The 25,294-nt window shown below is 35.3% G+C and overlaps 2 protein-coding genes across 2 annotated transcripts in view; one reads left to right on the top strand and one right to left on the bottom strand.

Moving 5' to 3' along the window:
- GTF2F2 (general transcription factor IIF, polypeptide 2, 30kDa) overlaps nt 1-25,294 on the bottom strand; it is a 126,889-nt gene that overhangs the window by 49,697 nt on the left and 51,898 nt on the right. Inside the window, exon 5 of the mRNA XM_004680138.2 lies at nt 10,012-10,093. Coding sequence (XP_004680195.1) covers nt 10,012-10,093 — 82 coding nt within the window. The remainder of the gene's footprint in view (nt 1-10,011; nt 10,094-25,294) is intronic.
- KCTD4 (potassium channel tetramerization domain containing 4) lies at nt 21,424-23,298 on the top strand. Its single transcript, XM_004680137.2, has one exon. It carries the CDS (start codon nt 21,602-21,604, stop codon nt 22,379-22,381), a length of 780 nt encoding a protein of 259 aa, XP_004680194.1. The 5' UTR covers nt 21,424-21,601; the 3' UTR covers nt 22,382-23,298.

Here is a 25,294-nt window from a genome sequence, read left to right as displayed (position 1 = left end):
AAGTTGCAGCACTATAAAGCTAGTGGCAGCCATTGCAGTACAAGTTTGATCCCTGGGTAGGGAGGTGATCCACATGGCGTGGGAGACCTCTTTGGGTTCACCCGCTACTCCCCTCAGGAGTGTATTTCACTGGATCTGCCTGTTCTGCTCCCCAGTCTGTCTCTGGTGAATCCTCTCACCCTCTTGCCCCATCTCTGACCTGAATCCCAGCTCTTACATGTATAAATAAATAAATCTTAAAAAAAAATCTATAAAATCACTTATTTTACCACTTCCCTGAAGACAGATGTAGCTTTAAAATTCAATTAAGTTATGCTATTACCCTCCCTGTGGCACAGGGTTAAAGCGCAGCACTATGAAGCTATCTGTAGCCACCACAGACTTCCTGTCCCCTCAGTGGTGTATTTCAGTCAATCCACCCGTTATGTCCCCCACTCTTCTCTGGTGAATCCTCTCACCTGCTGCACCTCTGACCTGTACCCCAGTTCTTGTATACATAAAAGTCTTTGGAAAAAAAAGTTTTGCTATTAAAGTTCATTTTTACTTGCAGGATCTAGAATTAGATTAACATTCTAGTTATGTAGCTTACAAGTTACTTTTTTAAGCTTTATATTTTCTATAACTATAAAATTTATGTAATCTTGTTACATTTTATAATGTGTCATAAAAATGTATCACAACCATGGCACTAACAGTATTTACGTTGGGGGTATTTGGGCAATGATCATCCAATATAAGGATGAAAATGCAGTTTAAGAGGAAGAAAAAGTTCTCTTCCATTCAAATGCTAAGTCAGTTAAGATTTTGATTCTACTAAATCTGGAAGAGGTAGCATGTCATCTAATTCAATGGAATCATCAGATCTAGGTCTAAATTCCAGCTTTGCCATTTACAAATGGCGAACTTGGGCAAATCACTATGACATAATGTTCTTATTTGTGAAAATGGAAGAGTTTTTAAATTTTTTTTAAAGCAACATTTAATTAAAATGAAGTCATTTTAGAGTGGGTGACCAATTATATAGGCTGACCTGACCTGTGTGAAAATCAGTTCCTCTCAGCAGTTTTTAAAATTCTTAAAACAAAATCTTGTCATTCTCTTTATAAACTCAATAATTCCTTTAAAATATTCAAGGCTTTTTCTTTTCTTTTTTAACAATACATCCCATGGTAATAACATGAGGGCTTTAAGAAAAGGGGTAGTATATTAGATGTGTAAGTGTAGTCTTCTTCTTGATGGAATAAGCTATTAAAAATATTGGAAGCCTGAACATTTCAAAGTTTAAATTACTCCCTCCTAGTAGTAAGATAACCCATTTGATAATCATTATTTTTATGATTCACTGTATTAAAAGTGGGGTCCTCATTCCTTATTAAGAAGCATGTATATTTGTCTTACTTAGTCTTTCGAGAATCACAGGCCAAGGGTCAAAAATTTAATGCCTGTAAGGACCAGGCAAGCAACTTAATTTTAAGTAAGATGACAGGAAAATAGGCCATACTAGCTTGTGGCTGGTTCCCAGGTTTCCCGGCTCTACAGTACACAACAGTGCCTCATTGAGGGACACATTTATATTTGATACAGCAAAGATTTATGCAATTATCATGACAATATTCTGGCAGATGGCAGTATGCCTTGTTCAATGAAACCTGTAAATTACCACCAATGAGAAACACTTGAAGAAGGGCTGCCTTGACTTTTAAAAATTGCATAAAGGCACCATATGGATGGGCCTGATATTGCCTATAGGAATTTGGCCACTTCTTTGGGTCACATTCACTCCATTTTAAGGCCTCAGAACAGACCTCTGACAAATCCAACTAGGTCAGCTCTGCCCACTTGGCCCAGGACTGAGAGATGGTTGTCTTGGTGACAAATCCTCCAGCAAACTAAAAGGACTAGTCATTTTTTGTGTTTGAAGCTAACCCGTAAAAGGTATAATTTCAGTGACTTTTCTTTATTTCTCATGGGGGAAAGAAATCTGTCCATTCAAATACCGTGAATTGGTAATCTAATGGCTATTATTTCATATTTAGTGATAAAAGGCTTAGAAGTCAAATGCCCAGTTTGATTTACATCCATTCACTCTATTTTCAGGAATGACAGAATAGAAAGGGTCAGAATAGGTGAAAAGTAAATGGCTAAAGATAGACAGTACTTACTAAAGGGGAAAGGAGTGAGAAAAGGAAATGTCCAAATAATAAAGATAAACTTTCCAGATTTCACACTTCTGTCTAAGGTTAACCCTACTGATTTTCAACTGTGAGAGAACAAAAAGAAACTGTACGAAGGTATTTTTACTCTGCAAAGCTGTGAAGCTTTGTAGAAACACTACCACATGCCAATACTGCTTCTCATGAGTTATAATTTAAATCTCAAACACAGTTCAACACATTTCAATAAAAAGCATCAACTCTAGAAAGATTCACTAATCAAGGTTCAACTCTAAATCCTTCATTCTATTCATTTTTGTCAGTTACTCTACTAGCACTTATTGAACATAAAGCTGTCAGAACAAAGATGATACAGTCCCTGACCTGAAGAAGCTTTCTAGTAGAGAAATAAACAAAAGCAATAAAAGTAAAGCAAAACATGTGGTTGGTGGCTTATTAGAAAATGTGTTGGATTAGCTTGATAGAGAAGGTTATTATTTTGTGTAGAGAAAAGATGTGGGGAGAGTTTGCATTGGAGCCAAATCTTAAAGAATGAATAGGAGTTTGGTAAGCAGAATAGCAAGGAAAGAGCACTGCAGACAGTGAGATAGGAAAGCACATCTTGCATTTGGGGAGGAGTGAATATGAATGATTTTGATAATAGTGGCAGAAGGGGCCAGAGCCCTGAGAACACCACAAGAGTGGGAGAAGTGGGAAATCCTAAATATTTGAGATATTGAAGATGACACAGTAGCCAGATCCTAAAGTGAAAATATCAGAGGATTTGCAAGGGTGGGATTTAAATCTCTGTTAATTATGTGACTACTTTGTTTCTTTATGAGTATATCCAATAGCTTGCACAGTCATTTGGAAATCTTTATTTCATCATATAGTAAAATCATCAGGGGCAGTGTATACAGTTCAAGAATTGTGGGGACAGCTGCAACAGATCTTCAGAGAAAAAAAGAGGGCAGTCTCCCCAGGCAATCTCCCTAAGAAGTCTTCCTTTCACCTCCTGGCATTCACTATAAAAATCTGTTTTAGTCTTTAAAAATTCTGGGTAAAACATCTGACTAATTATATTCCAGTGGTACTTCTGCATTTTTACTACAGTTGTCTCTAATACATTTAAAAATTATTGTATTTTAATGAAGACATTAGCAGCTTTCACATAATCAAGTAATTTAACTCACATAATTAAAAAGGAAAAGTTCAAGGGTAAAGGACCTGAGAACAAGGGTAACTGTATGGCAGAGAAGTCTAGCTGCCTTCTTGTGTTAGTTCTTCAGAAGCACTTCCTGTTCCCTAGTCCTTAAGAAAAACAACCTTTGATTAAAAAAGAGCTACATTTTTAAAACCATACATTTGAATACCTCAGAAGAGTCATCAACCAAAATATCACTGTAGGAGAGGATGATAAGACTGTTTCCAAAGATTACTTGGGAAAATTTCAGGATTATTATTCTTAACACTTTACAGAACGATTCTGAATATCCAGTAGATATATAAACTAAAATTCTATGGGTTTCTGATATACACATGGGACTGACGATGACCATATCAAGGAGTCTTTGACAACAGAGAACGGAGTAGATGAAAAGAACACCAAGACAGTGCTAACCCAGCTCCCTAAATCTGAATTTGGATAATATCTTTGTAGTTCTAAACTACCACTTTGGGTAGTTATTAACATGGACTTGACAATAAAACCTTTAGATTCTTTTTCCCAGCTTTAGTTCTTTTTCTGTTCTGTTTCTATTTAGGCTTGATTCCATGCATCTAAGTCTTTTCTCAGGACGTGCTTCTGGTAACTATCATAAATCTAACAGTATTTATTGAATACTTAAGCCTATGACACACATGTCGTGTATTATATAGTATTATTTTCTTCAAACTTCAAACCATTACCTATTTTACAGATGAAGAAATGAAGGCACAAAAGGTCACATACTCTGCCTAAGATCAGAGAGCTGGCAAATGGGGAAGGCAGTGTTTGAACTTAGACAGTCTGACTGCAGCTCAACCTGTTCACTACCTCATCCTATTAACAAGGTACCTTTAAAAAAAAAAAAGATTTATTTATGGATGCAAGAACTGGGGTACAGGTCAGAGGTTCAGGGGGTGAGAGGATTCACCACAGAATAGGGAGCACAATCAGCAGATTAACTGAAATACACTGCTAAGGAGAGCAGTGGGTGAAACAGGAGAGCTCTGCTGAGCCATGTGGATTGGTGCCCTGGCCAGGAACCAAACTCATGCTACAGTGGCTGCAGATAGCTTCACAGTGCTGTGCTTTAACCCCTTGTGCAACGAGGGAGGCTTCAGAGCTCCACAAGGTACCTTTATAGATCTAGAATGGCTTTTCAATCCTTTATGGGAAGATAAAATGGTCCTTTGTCAAGGGAAGCAGTCAAAGATGGATCTGTCCTTGAAGAATGATTCCTATTCTTTGACACTTTCTGGTTTAAAATGTTTTTTTCAGTGGATTTTTTTTTTTTAATTGTCCCTCTAGCATCCACTCTACCCCTCCCTGCTGAGGAACAGTGACATGTTTTAGACTGATCCTAACTCCTACATTTCTAGAGGTAGGCACTAATCATTAATCTGTGCATTCCATCTTCACTGACACATTTACTGGTTCAGGGACAAAGAACCCATGTTGACCCATTGAAGGAAGTGAAGGGATCAATCGGCTTAATTGTGGTTAAAAACAAGATCATCTTAATTCCTGGGGCCCCATAAGAAAAATAAAGCTGGAAAACAATGCTGAGAGCCACAGGTGGTCATCTGGCTATTAGGACAAAAACAAAGCTATCTGTGTGAGGATAGTCTGGCTGGAGAAAGATGGACCCAAGAAAATCAGAAACAGCGCTAGACTACTCATGACATTCAGAACTTCTAGAAAAGCTATAGCTAAAGCTTATTATATCACTGGATTCCAGTTATGTGAGTCAATGACCTTCCTTTATTTTTAATCCAGTTTGCACTGAATTCTCTGACTCTTGCAAATGAAAGCATCCTGACTCAAGTGCATTAACCATTGACCTTAACATTTGTCAAAATATCTGTTCAATAAAAACTGTTTCAAACAAGATCACCAGAAAGTTAAAATCCAGTATTTTTTAACTTGGTCATAAAATTGTCTTTAGAGAATTCTAAGTTACTACAGTAACCTCAACTTTTATTAAAGGATTAGTAAAAAAGTGATTTTGTAGAAAACTGCTTTTCATTCATTATTCATTTTGTTGTTTAATAAACTTTACATAAAAATTCACATAGCATCATCATATTCCCAACTTCATGTGGTTACTGGGAAACAAAGAATAGTTCAATTCAACCATAGCAGTTTGCTCTAGCCTAGAATTTGTACTATACACTTCTCTACATGACTGTTACCGTCAGTTCTCGTTTTAAAAGGTAAGCATTGTAGTGTATCCAGGCTATTCACAGTAAGTTCACATCCCAGTTTAGCTGGGACAGCTTATACTGCTGTCTCAGGGCGGCATCCTCTCAGGTGGATGCCTGCTTTAATTCTCATTAATTTGATGAGATGCAATCTATTTTAAATGGCAAAGGATATGATTATCTGATTTATAATTCATTTTGTACTTCTTCTTTTTTAAATATAAAGGGATGTAGATATAAAATAATCATCTCAATTTAAAAGAAAAATCACTCAAAATGATTCTTTATGAAACTTTTATATAGTCAAAATTATCAGTATGAAATATATGCAAATTCTAATTTAAATGTGTCAAGAAGAAAATACTTCAGTGTTGTGTTAGGCAAAAATTTTAATTGCAGAAACTTTGCTGGGCTTGTATCTAGTTCTCACATGAATCACATCGCCCACAAATTATGTACTGATTTACTGAATGAGGGGTCCTCTTCTTTTCCCTTACAATAAGTTATTCTAAGATAACGTTTACCATAATGTGAGACATTAGAAATCTAGGCAGGTACAGCTTGGTAACCTCTCCCAAGGAAACAGTATGAGTCACAACTTGTTTCCTACTGCTTGGTGTCTTAGAATAAAAGGGACTGATTTTTCTCTCCCCCCTCAAAAAAAAATAAATGCACATGCACACACACAAGCATAAGCATATGAAATGGAAAATTAGGTCTAGGTTTCAAGGGCAGTTCTGAGAAAAAAAACTGAAGAAGCTGAATTCTAATATGATTTGTATGTTTTGACATTTCTTTCTATTTCAATTCATTTCAACCCACTACATTTAGATATTTATTATTTGTAATATACTATGCTTAAGTACTGAGAAGATAAAACAGAAAGGAATGGAAAGATGGTGAGAGAGTAGAAAAGAAAAAAGGAAGTAAAACAAAGGAACAAAGGAAGTAAAAACATGGTCTCTGTTTTTATGAAGTTCATAATTTGTAAGACATGGAACTATGTACACACTACACAGTAGAAAACAGACATCTAGAATACCCTTTAAAAAAGAACGCCTATGAATTTACCCAAAGCACATACAGATTCAACACAATCCCAACAAAAATATCAATGGTATATTTCAAAGAACTGGAGTAAATACTACTAAAATTATATGGAATAGCAGAAGTGATATTGACAAAGAAGAAAGAGAAAGGAGGTATCATACTTTCAGACCTCAAACTGTATTTTAAGGCTAGTATAACTAAAACAGCTTGATACTGGAACAAAAACAGACACACCAAACAACAGAATAAAATTAAGAGTACAGAAATAAGCCACACATATGGGACAGTTAATGTATGGCAAAGGAGCCAAAAACATATCCTGGAGTAAGGAAAGTCTCTTCAATAAATGGTGCTGGGAAAACTGGACAGCTGTATGCAGAAGAATGAAAGCAAACCATTATCTCACACCATATGCAAAAATTAATTCAAAGTGGATGAAAGACTTGGGTATTAGAACTGAAACCACACCCACAGCTAAATGAATCATGAGATTTTAAAATGTAATACTACAACAGGCTGAGTTGGCAATAAATATACTCAAGGAAATCATTTAGTATATTAAGAAGTGATAAGTGCTATGAAGAAAACACAAGTATAGAAAGAAGAGTAGTTAGGTAAGGCTTATTGAAGAGTAGTATCTGAAAAGAGATTTGAAAGAGCCATGCAAGTGTCTATAACAAGCATGTTCTCGATAGAAAAGAACATTCACTGCCAAGTCCCTGATAACAGAAGTGTGCCTAGTGTCCTCATGGACTGTCAGATCAGTGTGGCAGGAGCAGAGGGAGTAAGGGCGAGGAAAAAGCATATGAAGCTGGGGACAAGGTGCCGGGAATGGTGGGTGATCATATAGGTCCCTGTAGAAAATTCGAAGAACTTGAATTTTACTGAGTAATACAGGAAGAACAAGTGACATGTGATCAGAAGACTGGCATGATTTCATGATCTCAACGGATCTTTTGAGTGCTGGGACAGACTATAGTGCACCAAGGATAGAAACAGGAACTCCTGGAGAAGGCTATTGCAGTGACCCAGAACTAGCGGCAGAACATGTGGGTGGTGAGAAATGGTCAGGCTGTGCACGTGTAGTATTTTATTGTTAATTTATAATTTTATTTTTACATCCTTGTTCTTTTATTTATTTATTTTTTACAGTGTTTGCTTTCTTTTCTCAGGTGTATATGTGTAATTTTTTAAAAAGATTTATTTATTTATGCATATGGAAGCCAGAGGTGCAGAGGCAATGAGAAGATTCACCAGAGACAGAGCGGGGAGCAGAACAGGCAGATCGACAAAGTACACTGTTGAGGGGTGCAGTGAGCGGGTCAGGAGAGGTCTGCCATGCCATGTGGATCACTCCGGGACCAGGAATCGACTAGCTTGCAGCCCTGCATCCTTACCTGTTGAGCCACCAGGGAGGGCCCATATATGTGTAATATTTTAAAGGTACAGTTAAGAAGATTTTTCTGACACATTGGATGACGAGTATGAGAGAGGAGTCAAGAACATAATAGATTTTAGAACTGAGAAAATAGGACGACTGAGTTGGCATAAACTCAGATGAGAAAGACTGCTAATATGATAGGTTTCAGAGAAAGATTAGGAGTTCAGTTTTGACACATCTACGATGCCTACTGGACATTTAGCTAGGCTTTGGCTATGTCGGTCTGGAGTTAACAAAATAGTCTGGGCTGGAGCTTCTGCAGTCCCCTCCAACAAATCCTGCATTCCAGGCTTATGGAACTAAGTCATTGTACTTGCATGTCTCCCTGGCTTGTTAAGTGTACTTACTCTTGACCTTTTCCATTTAGCCAAAAAATTTCAGCCTTCAAGGCTTATGTCAGGCATCATCTATTTTATGAAACTTATGTGACTTTGATGTCTTGAATCATCCTGTTTCCTTACGCCACTAAATAACTGAGATCTGCAATGGCTGGTCTTTTAGTATACTCATAAAGCTAAGTAATTTTAATTTCTTTCTTGATAAGAAAATAGCAGTCATTTCATAAACACTACAGGTGACTTGCTAGATCTCCTCATCAGAAATTATTAGAAACCTTTACCAAAACTCATTATCATAGAATAAGATCTTAGTAAGTAAGTAGCTCAGTAACCAGATTTTACATTTTCCAATTTCAGTAGTTTATTTGAAGATAAATTTTCAAAATGCCTTGTATTACAGACTTCATAGACTACAAGAAAGAAATACTACCTGCCTGTGTTCTACAGTTATTTTGCTAAAAAATTTTTTTCACTTTGATAGTCATCCTTTTATTTGCCTTGGGGAGAGGCATTTAAATGAGAGGAATTATTGGACAAGAAAATCATCTGTTTCATTCCTAGGAGACAGACTCTAATATAATTGACAAATGGGAAAAAATTAAAAAGATAATGTGAAATTCAGTAATGATTTAGCTCTATCCACCTCTGTTATAGGTGAGAGCACTGACGTCCAGAAAAGCTGTTGCTAACACTTGAACAATGTGTTTTCAACTACCAGTTCTGAGTAGCTACAATGTGCTGAAATTTAAACTCCAAAAAGGTAGAGATCTTGGTGTATTTTGTTAACTACAATTTTGTATAGTAAGTACTGAATGAGTGGACAAACTTTTAATTCTAAACTACATGTGGGTGAAAGACATTCAATATAAACTACAAACATGTAAAATACTAATATATTTCCTTAGGGTTTACAAAATTGATTTCTTTTAAAGTAATAAAATTAACAGTATCAAGAATTTGTACTCAAAATTTTTCATTATCACAAAATATTAGCCAAATACAAAAGTGGGGGTGAGAGGAAAGTGAAGCAAATTCTCAAAATAAGTTAGTTCATAAAAAGTTCTCTGTAGATACAAGACAAAGGGATATTCTTGAACTATGCATAATATAGCTAACTATTTTAGATACATATTCTTTTTTTTTAAATTGCCACTATTTTTATTTTTATGTATTTTATATATGTTACATTATTCTTCATTTTGTACATTTTTCATCTCAGTTGCAGCCCCTATGGAATTCTCACCTCCACTTCACCCATGTGCTATCATTACAGTCCCATGTGCTCTCCCCACCCCCATAACACATATTCAATGTGGAAATTAGTAGCATTTGAAAATAAAATATATCCTTAGATAATCAAGATTTACATGGACGACTAGACAAAGAAGTTTAAAAACACTGATTCTGGGTCATATTAACATAGCAGCTTAAAATATCTCACGTAAACAGTCCAGGTTCTAAAGTTACTTTTCCAAACAATTCTTACTTGGCTTAAACCAAAGAGCCTTTCAAGCAAACAATTTCAACAATAACTGGGTTTTTGTTCAGTCAATAGACACTCTAATATAGGAATTTCAGTCTCAAAAAGGAAATATTAGTTATATTAAAGTCAAAAAACACCAACCTCTTTAATCTCATGTAGTTTTCACTGGCAGCAGGTCGGCATTCAGCTCTTTGTACCACTATTCCTTCCAATGAAAGCTTATCTTGAAAGGAAAGAAAAAAATTAAATGTATTCAGAGATAACATTTATCATTTTCAAGAATGTATTTCAACCCACTATAACCACAGTAATAATGGTTACAATCAAACATAATTAATAATATAAATCAAGGAAATGAAAGGGATACTTTAAAGTTTATAGTATTATAGGTCAGACTAAAGAGGAACCTAGTCCTTGGCTAGGAAAAACTCTACCGCTCCTGTCAGGTTTGTTTATTGAGCTGCTGCAGCCCTTTGCCAGTAACAGCTTAAATAATACTTAACTCTATTGAAACAGGGTGGTATGAAAGGCTTATGAATTCTTTTAAAGATTTTATTTATTTATGCATACAGAACTGGGGTACAGGCCAGAGATGCAGGGGCAGTGAGAGGATTCACCAGAGACAGAGTGGGGAGCAGAACAGGCAGATGGACAAAGTACACTGCAGAGGGGAGCAGTGGGCAGGTGAGGAGAGGTCTGCCATGCCATATAGATCACCTCCAGGGCCAGGGCTTGAACTCACACTGAGGCAGCTGTGGTTAGCTTGCAGTTCTGTGCTTTAACCCATTGTGCCATCAGGGAGGAGTCAGGGCTTATGCATTTTTTAAAGGGTATGGTGGCCTTTTCTTAAGTCTTTAGCAGAAAAGTAACTTCTGAAAACATGCTCATTTGGACCACTAAGTCAAAGAGAGATCTATTTGTGAGCATGTACGTGCACACATACATATGCAAATAAAATTCTAGAATACACTGACTGGAACAGCCAACCTAGAAAATACTGTGAAGCTGGGCACTCTCTAGTTTATATCATGTACCAATTCTGCACGCCAGCTGCTCTGTTTCCAGCAAAATTATATATTTGGGAGTGTCCAAATTTACTATTAACTTGCTCTGTATATTTATCCAATCAAAGGGGCAATATTTCCTACCATTAATAGGAATTCTTATAGTGACCCTGACAATAAAGGTTACAACTACTGTGTGCCGAAGGCACTAAGCATCATGGCAAGTAACTTCGCAGACCTTATCTTAATCGGTAATATAGGTAAGAATGTCCCATGACGGTTCAGCTTTCTTTACTACTCTGGACATGCCCACCATGTTTAGGGCCAGTCATGTGTCAATCATATTACTGGGATAATTCACCCTGTCTTTGAGAAAAGATTCAGGAAACCTTTGGATCATCAGCGATGTATTAATGATTCATCTCTTCAGGGTGAATAACACTGTTCATTCCACCAGCATTAATTAAATGCCTACCATATGAAAGGGTACTGAGGAATCAAAGATGAGTAAGATACAGTAATGTCCTCAAGAAACACAGAGTTGTTTGGGAAAGACACATAAATTGACCAAAATATAGTAGAGTACACACAGAGCCATGCCTACATAATTTATAACTACAAAATCTTTTACTGGGTGACATTTTGTGATTTTGTTTCCAAAATGTAGGCAGCTCCTTTTTGTAGCCTTTAAATGCTAATTGTGAACACTGTGTACAGACTCCATGATACAAAGTATGCAACCAATTTCATGAGCAGACTGTCTGATGACTAGAAAAAGCAATGATGAAAAGCATATCGATCTGGCACATCAAAATATGCCAGGAGAGAAATTAAAAAGTCATATTATTTTATATTAAACTTAAGTCAAAATATCTAAAATAATCTCTTCTCATTAATGAATAAGATTAAAATTAAGTTTTAATTTTTTGAAAGTAAAAACCAAACCTTGATTCAAGTTTGCCTTTCCACTGTAACTCAAAGATGTATTCAAAAACTTTGGTTCTGTATTCAGTTGTTATAACTATTAACAAAATTTGGGAAACTGTGATGTATGCATAAGAAAAGTACACTACTGGGACATAAATGAATGCTTTCTAAAAAACAAACTAAATTAGAGTACCACTCCTGAAAATATTTTAGTCACAATATTCATATGCTCATTAATACTGAATACTGAGAGAGCTACCTTTTACTACCACCTGTGAGTATCTCCCTTTTATTTAGCAGTACCTATTCCAGGTGGACAGGCTGAATGTAATTTTCAGTTAAAGGTTTCTGCTCTATATAACTCCCAAAAGGGTAAGAAGCATCCAAAGCATCTGTCCATTTCAACTTGGCCACCGTTCATATCTTCAAAGTCACTCAAACAAAGCAATAAAATTCACTTTCCAAACCATAATTTTCTGTCCATCCACATCCCCCTATTTCAAACCTTAAAAAGCTTTCAAATGCTTTTCAAGTGAAAGGAAATATCTTACTCAATCAGCAATGAATTTTTCCATAAACTGGTTTTTCTTAGATAACCGTAAATCCTGGTCTACTCATTCCCCTTTTCCTCTTAAAACAAAACCAAACCACAGTAATTTATGATACAGCCTTCTAGGTAAGGTTTAGAACATGGCTACTACTCTCAAGAGCAGAGTCCAATGCTGATATTCACAAATGGTTTGCAGCATATAACCTTAAAAAGTATTGAGGATCCCTAAAGAAAGTTCATTTATGTAGGTTTTATTCCTTGATATTTATCCTATTAGAAACTAAAACTAAGAAAATTGCAAAAGGCTTGATATTATTATGAAAATGGTTTTGATTTCACAGACCTCTGAAAAGGATCTCAGGACTCCTCTACCTACTGGTTTCCAGATCACATTTTGGAGTCAGGTAGGATAAGACAGGAATATAAATCATTTAAATAAACTAGAAGCACATTTGATAAGACTTCCACTTACCCTACTTTGAAATTAGCAAGGCTCTCAGTTCCCCCTCTTTTAAATACAGTGACAGATGCCCCCAATTTGCTATACACTAGTGGGTAGCAGGTTAATCTCTAGTACTCCCACTCGCTTCTGCTCAAATTATGCTAGAACTTGTTTATGTTAGTTTTACACTGCTAGTAATTATGCAACTTGATTACAAGTTATATAATCACATTAATTATGAGTATGAAGAAGATGTTTCTAAGAAAACTAGGTTAATAATGCTTTGGTAATACTTGATGTAAAAATTAAGTAGCTAAAAAACTATAGACAAATATTATAAACTGGAGAAAAGAAGGGAAACAAAGGCTTCTGAATCTGTATTGCTTTATGGTGTCTAAATCCTTGCTCCATTTTAAAAAAACAAAGTAAAAAATCCAAACAAATTTAATTTTCATGAAAAAGTTGATGCTCAATCATAATTTTATACTGAAAGCAAAGGTCTTGTCCTATGCATTTATAAGCTTTAAGATAAAATGTTTAAGCAGCAGGATGCCTATTAATATCATCTTAAGATTCCCTATTTTTATTTGAAATGACCAGCTACCCGGTCCTTGCATATGGGCTGTGGGATTCTAATGTACAAAGGAGAATTTGTTGAGGGTTATAAGAAACACAGAATACTGGGACTAAAACATATGCACACACAGCAAGGGAGGGGGAAGAGAAAACGACATCTAGCAGGGAATCTAAAGAGATTTCATTGAGAAAGCAGTGCTTGAAAAATTTCATTTTTCATTAAAAATGAAAGATGGAAGATAAGGCAGGTGTTGGGAACTGTGTGAGCAATGGTTTTTGTCTCCTGTCTGTCTACCTCTCTCTCCTCTTCTCTTCTACTTCTCCTCCCTTTCTCTCTTGAATTTTAAATTAAGGGATCCAAGCCAAAAACCACTGGAAGGACACGGTCATGACTGCACTCTAAAGAGGAACCATACAAAGTTCATTCTCTTGGAGGCCTTGGGGTGGCTCAGCGCCTCCCTTCCACAGAAAGGATCATCTGTTTCGCCCTTCTTTGGATTCTGGAAACTTTTCCCTCATTCTCCCATCCTTTTCTCTCTCAAGATTGACTTACTTATTGGTTTCTGCTACTTTAACAAAAGAATATATAATATTTAAAAATTTTCTTATGTTGTTGTTCATTTTTGTACAGTATTTGATGTCTCCCCTCAGGTGTAATCTCCATAATTCTCCTGTTACTACATCACCTGTGCACCATCACCACAGTCCCTTGCACTCTTCCATCTCTTGTTTTGACTCTCCTCTCTCATCCTTCCCTGCTATACACCCTGATCTATAGCTTTCCTGCTAATTTTGACCTGTTCTCCCTGACTCTTTGTTCCTTCTACAAGTTAAACCATCTAATATGTTGTTTTCCTTCTGATGTATTTCACTGAGCATGATCCCTTCTAGCTCCACCCATGTTGCTGCAAGTGGCATGAGCTTATCTTTTTGATAGCTGAATAGTATTCCATTGTGTATACATACCACATCTTCTTGATCCAGTCATCTGTTTTGGGGCACACAGGTTGTTTCCAAATCTTAGCTATTGTAAATAGTGCTGCAATAAACATAGGAGTGCTGGTTTCCTTTCAAATTAGTGTTTTCTAATGAAAGAGTCTTAATGAGTATGAATACACACCTTTGGTATTTTATTTATTTATATCCTGCCACCTAATTTCAAGAAACAATTAAGAGAAAAATTTAAAGGATAAGTACATAAAGTACTACAAAAAGAAGCAAAAGGTTTCTTGTTCCATTTCTGTGATTGAACAGTCACGCTGCTCTAGAGTTACTTCACTTCTCTGGCCCATCTATATAAAGAAGTTACCAGAAATCCCAAGATCTTTTTTGTTAAAAAAAAAAAAAGTAACAAAAACTGACCTTCCTTTCTAATTGAGGATATTTTATTATTATTATTTCATTATTGTTTGTGTGTTTATTCCAGTACTTTCTAAAAGACTCAAACATAATTAAATTTTGAGTTGAAATTAGAAGCTGTTTCTTGGAACAATATCAAAAGGTTGAGAAACTGTCCAATACTTGAAAATATACAAACTTATACCTTAAGTTGGACTTCCTTCTCTACATTTTGACTTGAGATATACTTAAGGACTCAAAAGAAATAAGTGATTGGAACTTTTTACAAGTTAAGGACACCCCTAGTTAGAGTAATTAGCACTAAGCTCCATTTGTGTTTAATAAAGAATAAAGTACTATGTTCAAAAGGGACTCAAATAAAAATGCAGAGTAAATGAAAAGTTCAGACAAAATTCCATTCCACATTTCATTGCCTTAGCTAAAGCAGTGAACAAGTTAAAGTAGTAAGCAAGCAGGAAGGGTGGGTATTAGCATTGGCATTTGAGTAATGCCAGCAAGTGTGTTAGGAAGTCTTCAGGCATCAGGAAGCCACAGGCATGCATTTCCACAAGACCACTTGGGGTTCAGTTCAGTGTGGAGCCCTTCAGAAACACTCCCAACTCAAGTAATACACAGACAAGGGCACACGAGAGCACCAACATTTCAGACTGACCCTCAGGACTTTTGAAACGACTCTCCCGAGTCTTTACAACATATCTGTGCCTGTTTTCTCTGGAAAAGGACCAAAGAAATATCTCCAAGAGCAAGGTGCAGGTAAGTAATTTTTAATATTCCTACTGCTCTCCATTCTTTTCCTTTGAAATATTTTTCTACCAGTTGTTTTGCTATGTGGTCCACAAGGTAAGGCTTATTAGTAACAAGCAAAAACGACTTGACATAACAAACTGGAAAGGCAAACTTGCAATCCCTTAGTCTACAAGTAGAAGGCGATCCTTATCAGTGAACTGATATTCTGATCTTTACTAAACATTCAGAAATTTTAGGAATAAAAAATAATGGCCAGATTTCAGTAAATCTACAGAATTGGCGTTTGGTTAGTTATTTCATGATATCAAATGAACAGTTAGGTAAGCATGGCCCAAAGTTATGTTTATGTAATATGCTTACTTGTAATAATATTCAGATTATAATTATCCTTAATGTACTAGGAATTCTCAACTTCAAATGAAACACTGAAACCATAATTTGAAGACTAGATTTAGTATCTAGAAAACACCTCAACTTCTTTAACTCTATTCTCTATAAATAAGAAATTGTGTTTGTTCCTATGAACCATCATATTCTCTTCCAATGTTCAGGACCTCTTCTCTCTTCTCCACCTCACCACTACAGATAAAAAGATTCAAAAGAGAAGAGGATAACAGTAGGGTCAGTGGTAGGACACAGCATCTGGTAACTTCACCCTTCTGGTGATTGATTTTATAATTTTATAACCTTTATAAATTTTCGAAGTCATGTCCCTCATTTTGAGATTGTAGATAATGATATTAATTTAAAATAATTTCTCCCTAAAGAATTGTTTCTTTTTTGCCAAATGATGTAAAAAAAATGAGTTCTAACTATATACCAGAGACATTTTATGGGGGTGAATGGGAAATGAGATAAAAAATTGGAGGGGGGTGCACTGGACTATGATGATGGCACATGGTGATTTGGTGATGGGAAGCCCCCCAAGGATTACAACTGAGATGGAAAAAGGCACAAAATGATGTAAAAATAAACTATTATATTATTTAAAAAGTGAGTTCTATACAATAATATAATAATATTTCATTGTTCGCTTGATGGCTCATAGAAATATTTTGATCATCTGGTTACAACAAAAATTTCCAGTGACATATAGGTTACACTTCAGAAAAAAAATAATTAAAAAAGTCTGATATGACTTCTGCTCACAGAAGTCATGTCCTAAGTTAAGTGTTTCAGTGAAACCCTCAAAAAATACATTTAAAATAAGAATATGACTTACGAATTTTTTTCAAGATTACCTCTGTAATGAAAAGCAATGCAACATGGAATAGAATTTTGTCTGAACTTTTTACTTAATCTGCCATATTTATTTGCATCCCTTTTGCAACACAGTACTTTAATCTTTTCTAAACTCAAATGAAGCTTAGCAATTTGCCCAGAAAGCAAAGTTTCCTAGGCTTATTGAAGACTCAGTTCCCTACTACAAAATGTTTACAAGTGTATTCATCTGGCTGAAGTTATACATTCACATTGCCTTCATCACTTTCCAGCCAGAGGCTGCATTCAGGTAGCCTAAGGGGAACCAGTCACTCTGCATACTTGGTGAAATACTGAGCTCAAATGGCTCCACAAGGGAGACAAGCTAGTACTTGTGTTAATAAAAGCCCATTTCCAGACACATCTGATGCAAGCAAATTTTGTATTTCAAGATGAAAGTTTTGACATTCAAATAAATTATATTAATAAGAAGAAAAATCCTGATTCATAAAATATGTTAACATATTATATCATGTAATTTATTTTTAACCTCAAAAATATGGTACAGTAAAACAGTCATAACTGAATATTAAAATGCTTCTTACAGGCAATATTAACAGAAGTCTATGGAAAAGAAGCAAACCACACATTCAAAAAAGAGAAACTCTGCTTGTGAAAGGCATAGGAAGGCAAAGAGGAATAAGACGACAGAAAAAACAGATGGCCAAGGGTTAATCAGATTTTGGGAAATGAACATTTAAAGATACCATAAAATCAGGTAGATGGGTAAGGAAGAAAGAAAGATTAATTAAACTTGAAATATGTGGTAAGTTTAGAGCAGATATACACTGCCAAATTTAAGTAAAAACTTAACAGCTACTAGGCTAGCTGTAATTGCTTATATTTTGTAAGATAAGGGGAATCTCTTCAAAAGGCATAAAAACACACAGGTAAGAGCAACCAAAGGATTTGACAGAGGTGGAAAATATGTAAACAGAAGCACAACAAAGTTTTATTAAAAGCAATTCCTAAGACCATCCCTTTTCTTTGAAAAGATGTCTTTAAATATCATAATCTATTGACTCTAGGGGAATTATCAAGCCGTGTATCTCCCAACTAGGATAGATACCTTCTTGGTAAGACTAATTCCTTCCATAAGATGGGAATCTCTGGCATGCAAATGGAGCTAGCATATATTAGGATAGCCTCTCCTTAGTCAATGTGATGACAAGAATGACCTCACTCTTGTTGGTACATAAGATGGGAATTCCCCTGTTGGCATTGAGCAAGTGGAAGATTAGCATTGTCATATAATAGAAGGTTTTGCTAGAATCTGGGTAGGCACTGGGGGCCTTACCAATGGATATATTTCAACAATGACATTACTGAAATTCTCAGAGGTGGCTAAAAGGTTATCTTTTATGTGTGGGTACAGATGTCTAAGACTGAGGTGATCTAACTCTAAAGAAGGACTGATTAGAAAACATGGCCCCTATTTTATTTTCCCTTAATATATCTTCTGCAAAGTAGATGAAATACTCAAGTCGTGGTCAAGTGGGTCTAGGTGAGCTAATTTTTGACATATGTGTTAACTCCTTCTGCTGACAACATCGAATGGATAAATTTCATTTTGTATCTTAGTGAGGCAGAGAAATATGGTTCCATAAACCATGGGTGTTTCTCCTGGCATAGGTACTAACGTACTAATTTTATAGTGTCAGAGCTAATTTTATAGTGTCAGGCTCTCCCTATCCCCACCATGCAAGCAGATAAATATAAACAGACTAAAAAGAAAACAACCATTCTTACTCTAAAGGGCCATATGTACAATAGGAAGCAATGCTCAACAAAACCTCAAATTTCTGTGAACTGCAATCACCCTGCTTTAATGGGTACTGGTAATAAGGAAAAACCTACTGGATATCATTTTTCTTCTTTAAGACTGCAAGTTGGAAGCAACAGAACACAAAAGAAAAGTCCCACAGTTTCTAGTCAGGCTCTACAACAAGGCTGCCATTATACTACTGTTGTTAAGCCACAGGTACAAACAAATCATACATGTCAGATTTGCAGAAATCAAGAACACTGAAGTTTAGAGTAAGAAAAAACTGTCAAGGATTAGAGGCACATGACAGGGTGGCTTAAGAGTGTGTCAAGACAGGCGAGCAGAAACAACACATATCAGGAGTGAGTGAGTGAGTTAGCAAGTGTAAGGATGCCGTGGCTGATAGTGAGCATCCAACCTCTAGCAATCTCCTAGATGATAGTTAGCATCCAACCTCTAGCAATCTCCCAGCTGATAGTGAGCATCCAACCTCTAGCAATCTCCCTGGAGAAGCTTGTCCACTCATAATACTACTGTAGTTTCTGGCCTTCACCATGGAGGCAACTACAAACAGATCAAACAGGATTTATGAAAGCGGACCCATACTTACACAATATCCAACTATAACACATGTAAAGAAAATTCTACCATAGTCTCTAACCACTACAGTACAGTTATACTGACCCAATAGAAAGTTCATTAAAAGAGGTCTAAAACTACAACTAAAATGTTCTACCTATGTTGATTTTGCTGCTATATGATGTTAAACCTGTGTAGTTACTACCAACATGAAAACTCCATGAATCTAGTCAATGTCTTAAAAAGTCATATCCATGGGAAAAGACTTGACTCCAAAATACACAGACACACACACACACACACACACATCCCACCTATCATTAAGAAGCTGTAAAGCCCTAGATGCAATAGTAAATACTCTCTGGAACGCAATTTCAACATTGAATTTCATGGTCTTTAAGCAAAAACTCAGTTTTAAAAACATTATGGTTTAGACTTTTAGTTTCATTTTAATAAACTCTGGACAATCTTAACGATACATAAATGTTAACCTCAAAATCTACTATAATTAAAGATATATTTTTTTAAAAAAGATTTATTTATTTATGCATATAGAACTGGGGTAGAGGCCAGAGGTGCAGGGGTGGTGAGAGGATTCACCAGAGACAGAGAGGAAAGCAGAACAGGCAGATGGACAGAGCACACTGCTGAGGGGAGCAGTGGTCCGGCCAGGAGATGTCTGCCACGCTATGTGGGTCACCTCCAGGTCGGGCAGGGATCGAACTCAGGTGGAAGTGGCTTTAGCTTCTTAGTGCTGTGCTTTAACCCGCTGTGCCACCAGGGTGGGCCCAAGATAAATTTTTTTTTAAAAAGATTTATTTATTTATTTATTTATGCATACAAGAACTGGGGTGTAGGCCAGAAGTATGGGGGTAAGAATTCACCTGAGACAGAGTGGGGAGCAGGCAGATGATGTACAGTGCTGAGGGGAGAAGTGGAAGAAACAGGAACGGTCTGCTGAGCTACGTTAGTTAGCTCAGTGGCCAGCTGGGGACTGAATTCCTGATATAGTGGCTGGCAGTAGCTTGATAGTGCTCTGTTTAACCTCTGAGCTACCAGAGACCCTCATTAAAGACATCATTTTTAATTGTCTTTTTCATATCTAAAGAAAATTCAACATTGTTTAGAGAAAATACAAGGCAAGCATTTTTTAAAAGAATCTGTTTTACTGTTTCTATTAACATAGTTGAATAACTTTAAATTATCTTTAATGAGATAGAAATAAAAATCAATCTAATTTAAACCTAACATCTAATCCAGAGAACAATATAGCTCCTCAGAATAATTTAGCAGATAGAGCAGCTGAATAATAATGTAATGGAAACATTTATATTTCTCATCCCATGGTTTTTTAATTCTAGACATGAAAGCCACAAAAGCTCAGGTCCCTAAAATCCCTTGGAAGGCAGGTTAAGGGGAAAGAGGACCAAAAAAAAAAAAAAAAAGAGGAAACACTGTTCTAGCTCCCAGGTTTAAAAAAAAAAAAAACTTACTTGGACTTTGGAACTTTTTTTGCCCTTTGTGAATAATGAACAAAAAATTTTCCCATGGAACCATTTTATAGTAGGTAGTTAGAATCTATCTTTAATTTACTAAATACATATGAACACATGTACATGTATAAACACACACACACACACACACACACACACACACACACACACTCACCCCTATAGTTATTTTCTACAGTAGTCCAAATCTTTGTTCAGCACTGAAGCAGGTTTAGGGTGAAACAAGTTTATAAATTTTCCATAGGAAATCTAATAAAAAAAATTACATAAGTGATTACTACAAAGCTTACATATTTATTTTTTGCCTTTAGGGTGAAAAAATAAAATAACAATTTGTTAAAGGGCATTAAGATAATTTCTTATTGTTTGCTATGATCCCCAAATTAGAACCAGTTGCAAATCCAATTAAATCCAAATGCAATGTCACCAAAAAAACAAAAACAGGTTTAAATACTCTCACTTGGGGCCCTAAAATGATTAACCATTGTGACACTTTATAGAAGAAAAAATTCTGCCCCCATCCCTTTCTCTTTAGATATCCTAAACCTATGATTTACTTAAAAATCTTACGCTAATTTAATATACAGAAATCCCCACAAGATGACAGTATTATTTAACATTAAGCCTGCCTGATTAAGTCATCATTTGAAATGGATAAAAAATCACACACAGAATTTGTAACTGAATTACTTAAGTGAGAAGAGGAAATTATATTTATTCTAAATCACTTTTATTACTTTAGAGAATATATGTGAAAATCTTTTCACAACAAACTCCTTCCCTGATAGTGTTAAATGCAAATTATCCTTTTTTCCGCCTTACTCCAGAAGGCTCCTGCACACATAGCTGATACGCCACCTACTGCAAAACTGAGCTGACAGCGCAGGCGATGCTGCCAGCATTTCCATTCCATCACCAGACAGGGGCTGAATAAAGGCGTGTTTGTGTGGTAGTGTTTCTTTTTGAAAATCGCAAAGCCAAGGAGAACAAGCTGAAATAGCATCTTCAAAAATGGAGCGTAAATTGAACAGAAGAGAAAAAGAAAAGGAGTACGAAGGGAAACACAACAGCCTGGAAGATGCTGATCAAGGAAAGAACTGCAAATCCACACTGATGACCCTCAACGTTGGTGGATATTTATATATTACTCAAAAACAAACACTGACCAAATACCCAGATACTTTCCTTGAAGGGATAGTAAATGGAAAAATCCTCTGCCCGTTTGATGCCGATGGTCATTATTTTATAGACAGGGATGGGCTCCTCTTCAGGCATGTGCTAAACTTCCTACGAAATGGAGAACTTCTACTGCCCGAAGGGTTTCGAGAAAATCAACTTCTTGCACAAGAAGCAGAATTCTTTCAGCTCAAGGGGCTGGCTGAGGAAGTGAAATCCAGGTGGGAAAAAGAACAGCTAACACCCAGAGAGACCACTTTCTTGGAAATAACAGATAACCATGATCGCTCACAAGGACTGAGAATCTTCTGTAATGCTCCTGATTTCATATCAAAAATAAAATCTCGCATTGTTCTGGTGTCCAAAAGCAGGCTGGATGGATTTCCAGAGGAGTTTTCAATATCATCAAATATCATTCAATTTAAATACTTCATAAAGTCTGAAAATGGCACTCGACTTGTGCTAAAGGAAGATAACACCTTTGTCTGTACCTTGGAAACTCTTAAGTTTGAGGCTATAATGATGGCCTTAAAGTGTGGGTTTAGGCTGCTGACCAGCCTGGACTGTTCCAAAGGGTCAATTGTTCACAGCGATGCACTTCATTTTATCAAGTAATTACCTGTGTTATGAACAAAGCATGCAGCCAGCGAGCTTCGGAAACGACAACATCAAAGGCATCCCAAATAATGTTCCAGGCTAGCTCGGTACTCAGAGCCCTGCTGCTAATCAATTACTGTGAGCTAACGGTATGTAAATTCTATGGCTAATGATGTCCTTCTCTAGGGTGTTCCTGCTGATCAGACTCTTATACACTTAAAATGAAAACAGTGATCTCCTATATACTGTAAATAAAGACGGAATGTTTTGTTATTTGTTTATTTTTCCTTAAGCTGTTTTTCAATCAGAATGGCTTGGGCACTTGCACAACAAACAAGCATGTACATTATCTAGCTTCATTTCAGTAAATGGTAAAATAATGTTTTAAGGGACTTTATGCTTTAAAATCCTTTTTACTTTTGGCAAAAATCTACAATGAAACTGAACTGGTAAAACTAACCAGCAAAACAGAGGTGCAGATTTATTAAAACAGAGCTATAGTAAAAACAAAATGAGATAGCAAGGTAATAGAGCTATTGACTTAATTTTTAATGGTAGGGACCAAAAGCTTACTCAAAGTTCTTGTGTTTCATACTAGAATTATACTTGAATTGATATTTTGCTGACAATTCTTAGAAAACTGCTTGATGACAATAAAAAATAAAAGTACAGCTAGTTTCTTTGCCTGTATTAATAAATATAATAAAAAGCTACATGTGTCACTTTTAAAACAAATAGTGCCACTTGATGACTTTGTACATTATGCACTGATGTGATGTAGTCAACTGGCAGGTTATAGTAACCCTGCACTGTTTTGCAAGTGACAAAAATTAGCAAATTTTATTTCTTTGCAAGCTGAGCTCTAATATAGCATGGACAACTTAGTCTCAGAAGAATATGTACCAAGAAAAAAAAAAAAAAAGAACTCATTTTCACTCCCCTAATGTCAATTTTCAAGTTCAAATATATTAAAAATGAACATCACTAAATATTATTCTTATGAAAGAATTTTATTCTTTTATAGTACCTATATTTTATAGTACATGATTCTTTTCAGACCTATTTAGATGCTAAAGCTCAGAATCACTGAGGTTTTTTTAAATTAAGTATTATAAATGGCTCTCTCAATGAAGCAATCTAGAAGCTTATCTTTAATTGTGAGTGCATTTTTCTCTCCCAAAGAACAGCTAAATCATTTCTATGCCACTGATTTTCTCTGGCTTTTCAGAAAAATATTTTAAATTTGCTTCTTTAAAATATATTCATTAAAACTGGTAACTAAATCTTAGTTTTAATAAACTTCAATAAAAGATTTCTGAAAATCTTGACCAAAGTTACATAAGTTAGCATATAGGCTAAACATGAGTGAAATTTTAGATAACTGAACAGCAAAGCTAATATTTACTCCCAGAATTCTGACTGGTTTCCAGTAACAACATCTAAGGCAATACTAAAGTTAGCAGTAGGTACTAAAAAGAAATACTTTAAAACTTACTATACTAAAATAAAAAAAGTCCTTAAAAATTTTAATTAATACATCTCTACATCAATCGTACAAGTCTTCTTTTATGTGTAATTAGGGTGTCTCTACTAAAACACCAAATAATTTTACTACTTTAAAATGTCTTATTCAGGTTTTAAAGGAACTATGAAAACAGAAAAAAGTAAAATTTAGTTTAGCCATCTCTGTAATTGAATGAGTTGGATTTCCTTGGCATTTGGACTTCAGTTAAAAACAAAAATTGGTAGTGATTTAATGTCAAAGCGAGATTTTCTCTAACAAGATTTCACTACAGATAATACCTTGACATATCTTTTTTATAGAAAATGTAGCTGAACAAATCTCCTTAGAAGTATAAGCAGGGTTTTTTTTTTTTTTACATCAATTTACAAGGAGAATTTTGTTATTGTAAGAAAATCATTATTTAAGGGAATCATTACTAAAGCAAAGAGGCTCATTTTCATATACATCTCTAAAATAACTGTTTCTGGATGATTTAATTCCTCCTCAAGCTTTTGAGAAATCATAATATCCTAAAGCTACCTAATGATTTAAAAGGAAATGTGGCTACAGTGATTACTCTTATGTAACTTTTTATAAATGTACATTTTTAAGTTCAAAATTACTTACACTTGGATTTACACATTCAAGTACCTAAATATTATGTTGAAGGTGTAAGAAAAAACCTAGTTTTAAGCTGCATTATTTTCTAAAAATATTTAGATATTTTCTACTCAAAAAATTCAAGAAATCATATAAAACACCAATTATAAATCAGAGTGAAGCTGTCATATTCTTTGCAGTCACTTAAGAATTTCTTCCTCTGTAAATATTTTTCCCAAGTAAATATTGCTCCACAGAATAATTACAAAGTGATTCTTGAGAAGAATAAAAAAAGCAGATTATTATACTTGCCATCAGTCAAATATATACATTCTGTATTTGAAAGTATCCTGCGATGATTCTAGCACCACTTTTAAAATATTAAAAATAAAAAGAACTATATATTATAGTTTATATATTTCTAAAGTGTATATGGGAGCATGAAGAACAAATGAAAGGAAAAAATTAAAGAGCCTTTTCAAATAATACAAGGAAGATGCCTACCAGCTCAGACTGAAGCTGATAATACTGAATAAGTTTGCTAAGTTTTTTTTTTTTTAAGGAAAATCAAGTGTTATTTTAAAGAAAATAGTAAAAGGCAGCTGTCATTAAATGTCTTATTACATACCAAATAACATATTACAAACATGTTATCTCAATTCTCACAACCATAAGAAAAGTGCTGCTGTTCTTACAGATGAAAAAACACACTTAGAGGGCGATGGAAGCTGCTAAGATCAGTAGGAGGGAGATGTGGAACATGATTGGAAACCCAGATATACCCATTCCAAAGCCAACAGAAATTATGCCTGTTTTTGCAGGTCTCA

The sequence above is a fragment of the Condylura cristata genome, unplaced genomic scaffold, assembly GCF_000260355.1.
Source record: "Condylura cristata isolate star-nosed mole 26May11 unplaced genomic scaffold, ConCri1.0 scaffold00010, whole genome shotgun sequence".
In the NCBI taxonomy this organism is placed as follows: Eukaryota; Metazoa; Chordata; class Mammalia; order Eulipotyphla; family Talpidae; genus Condylura; species Condylura cristata.
The sequence above is the reverse complement of the archived record's forward strand: the minus strand, read 5'-3'. Positions and strand labels throughout refer to the sequence as shown.

What these genes read in the sequence shown, in the direction of transcription:
- KCTD4 (XM_004680137.2), top strand. Translation starts at nt 21,602, where the DNA reads ATGGAGCGTAAATTGAACAGAAGAGAAAAAGAAAAGGAGTACGAAGGG.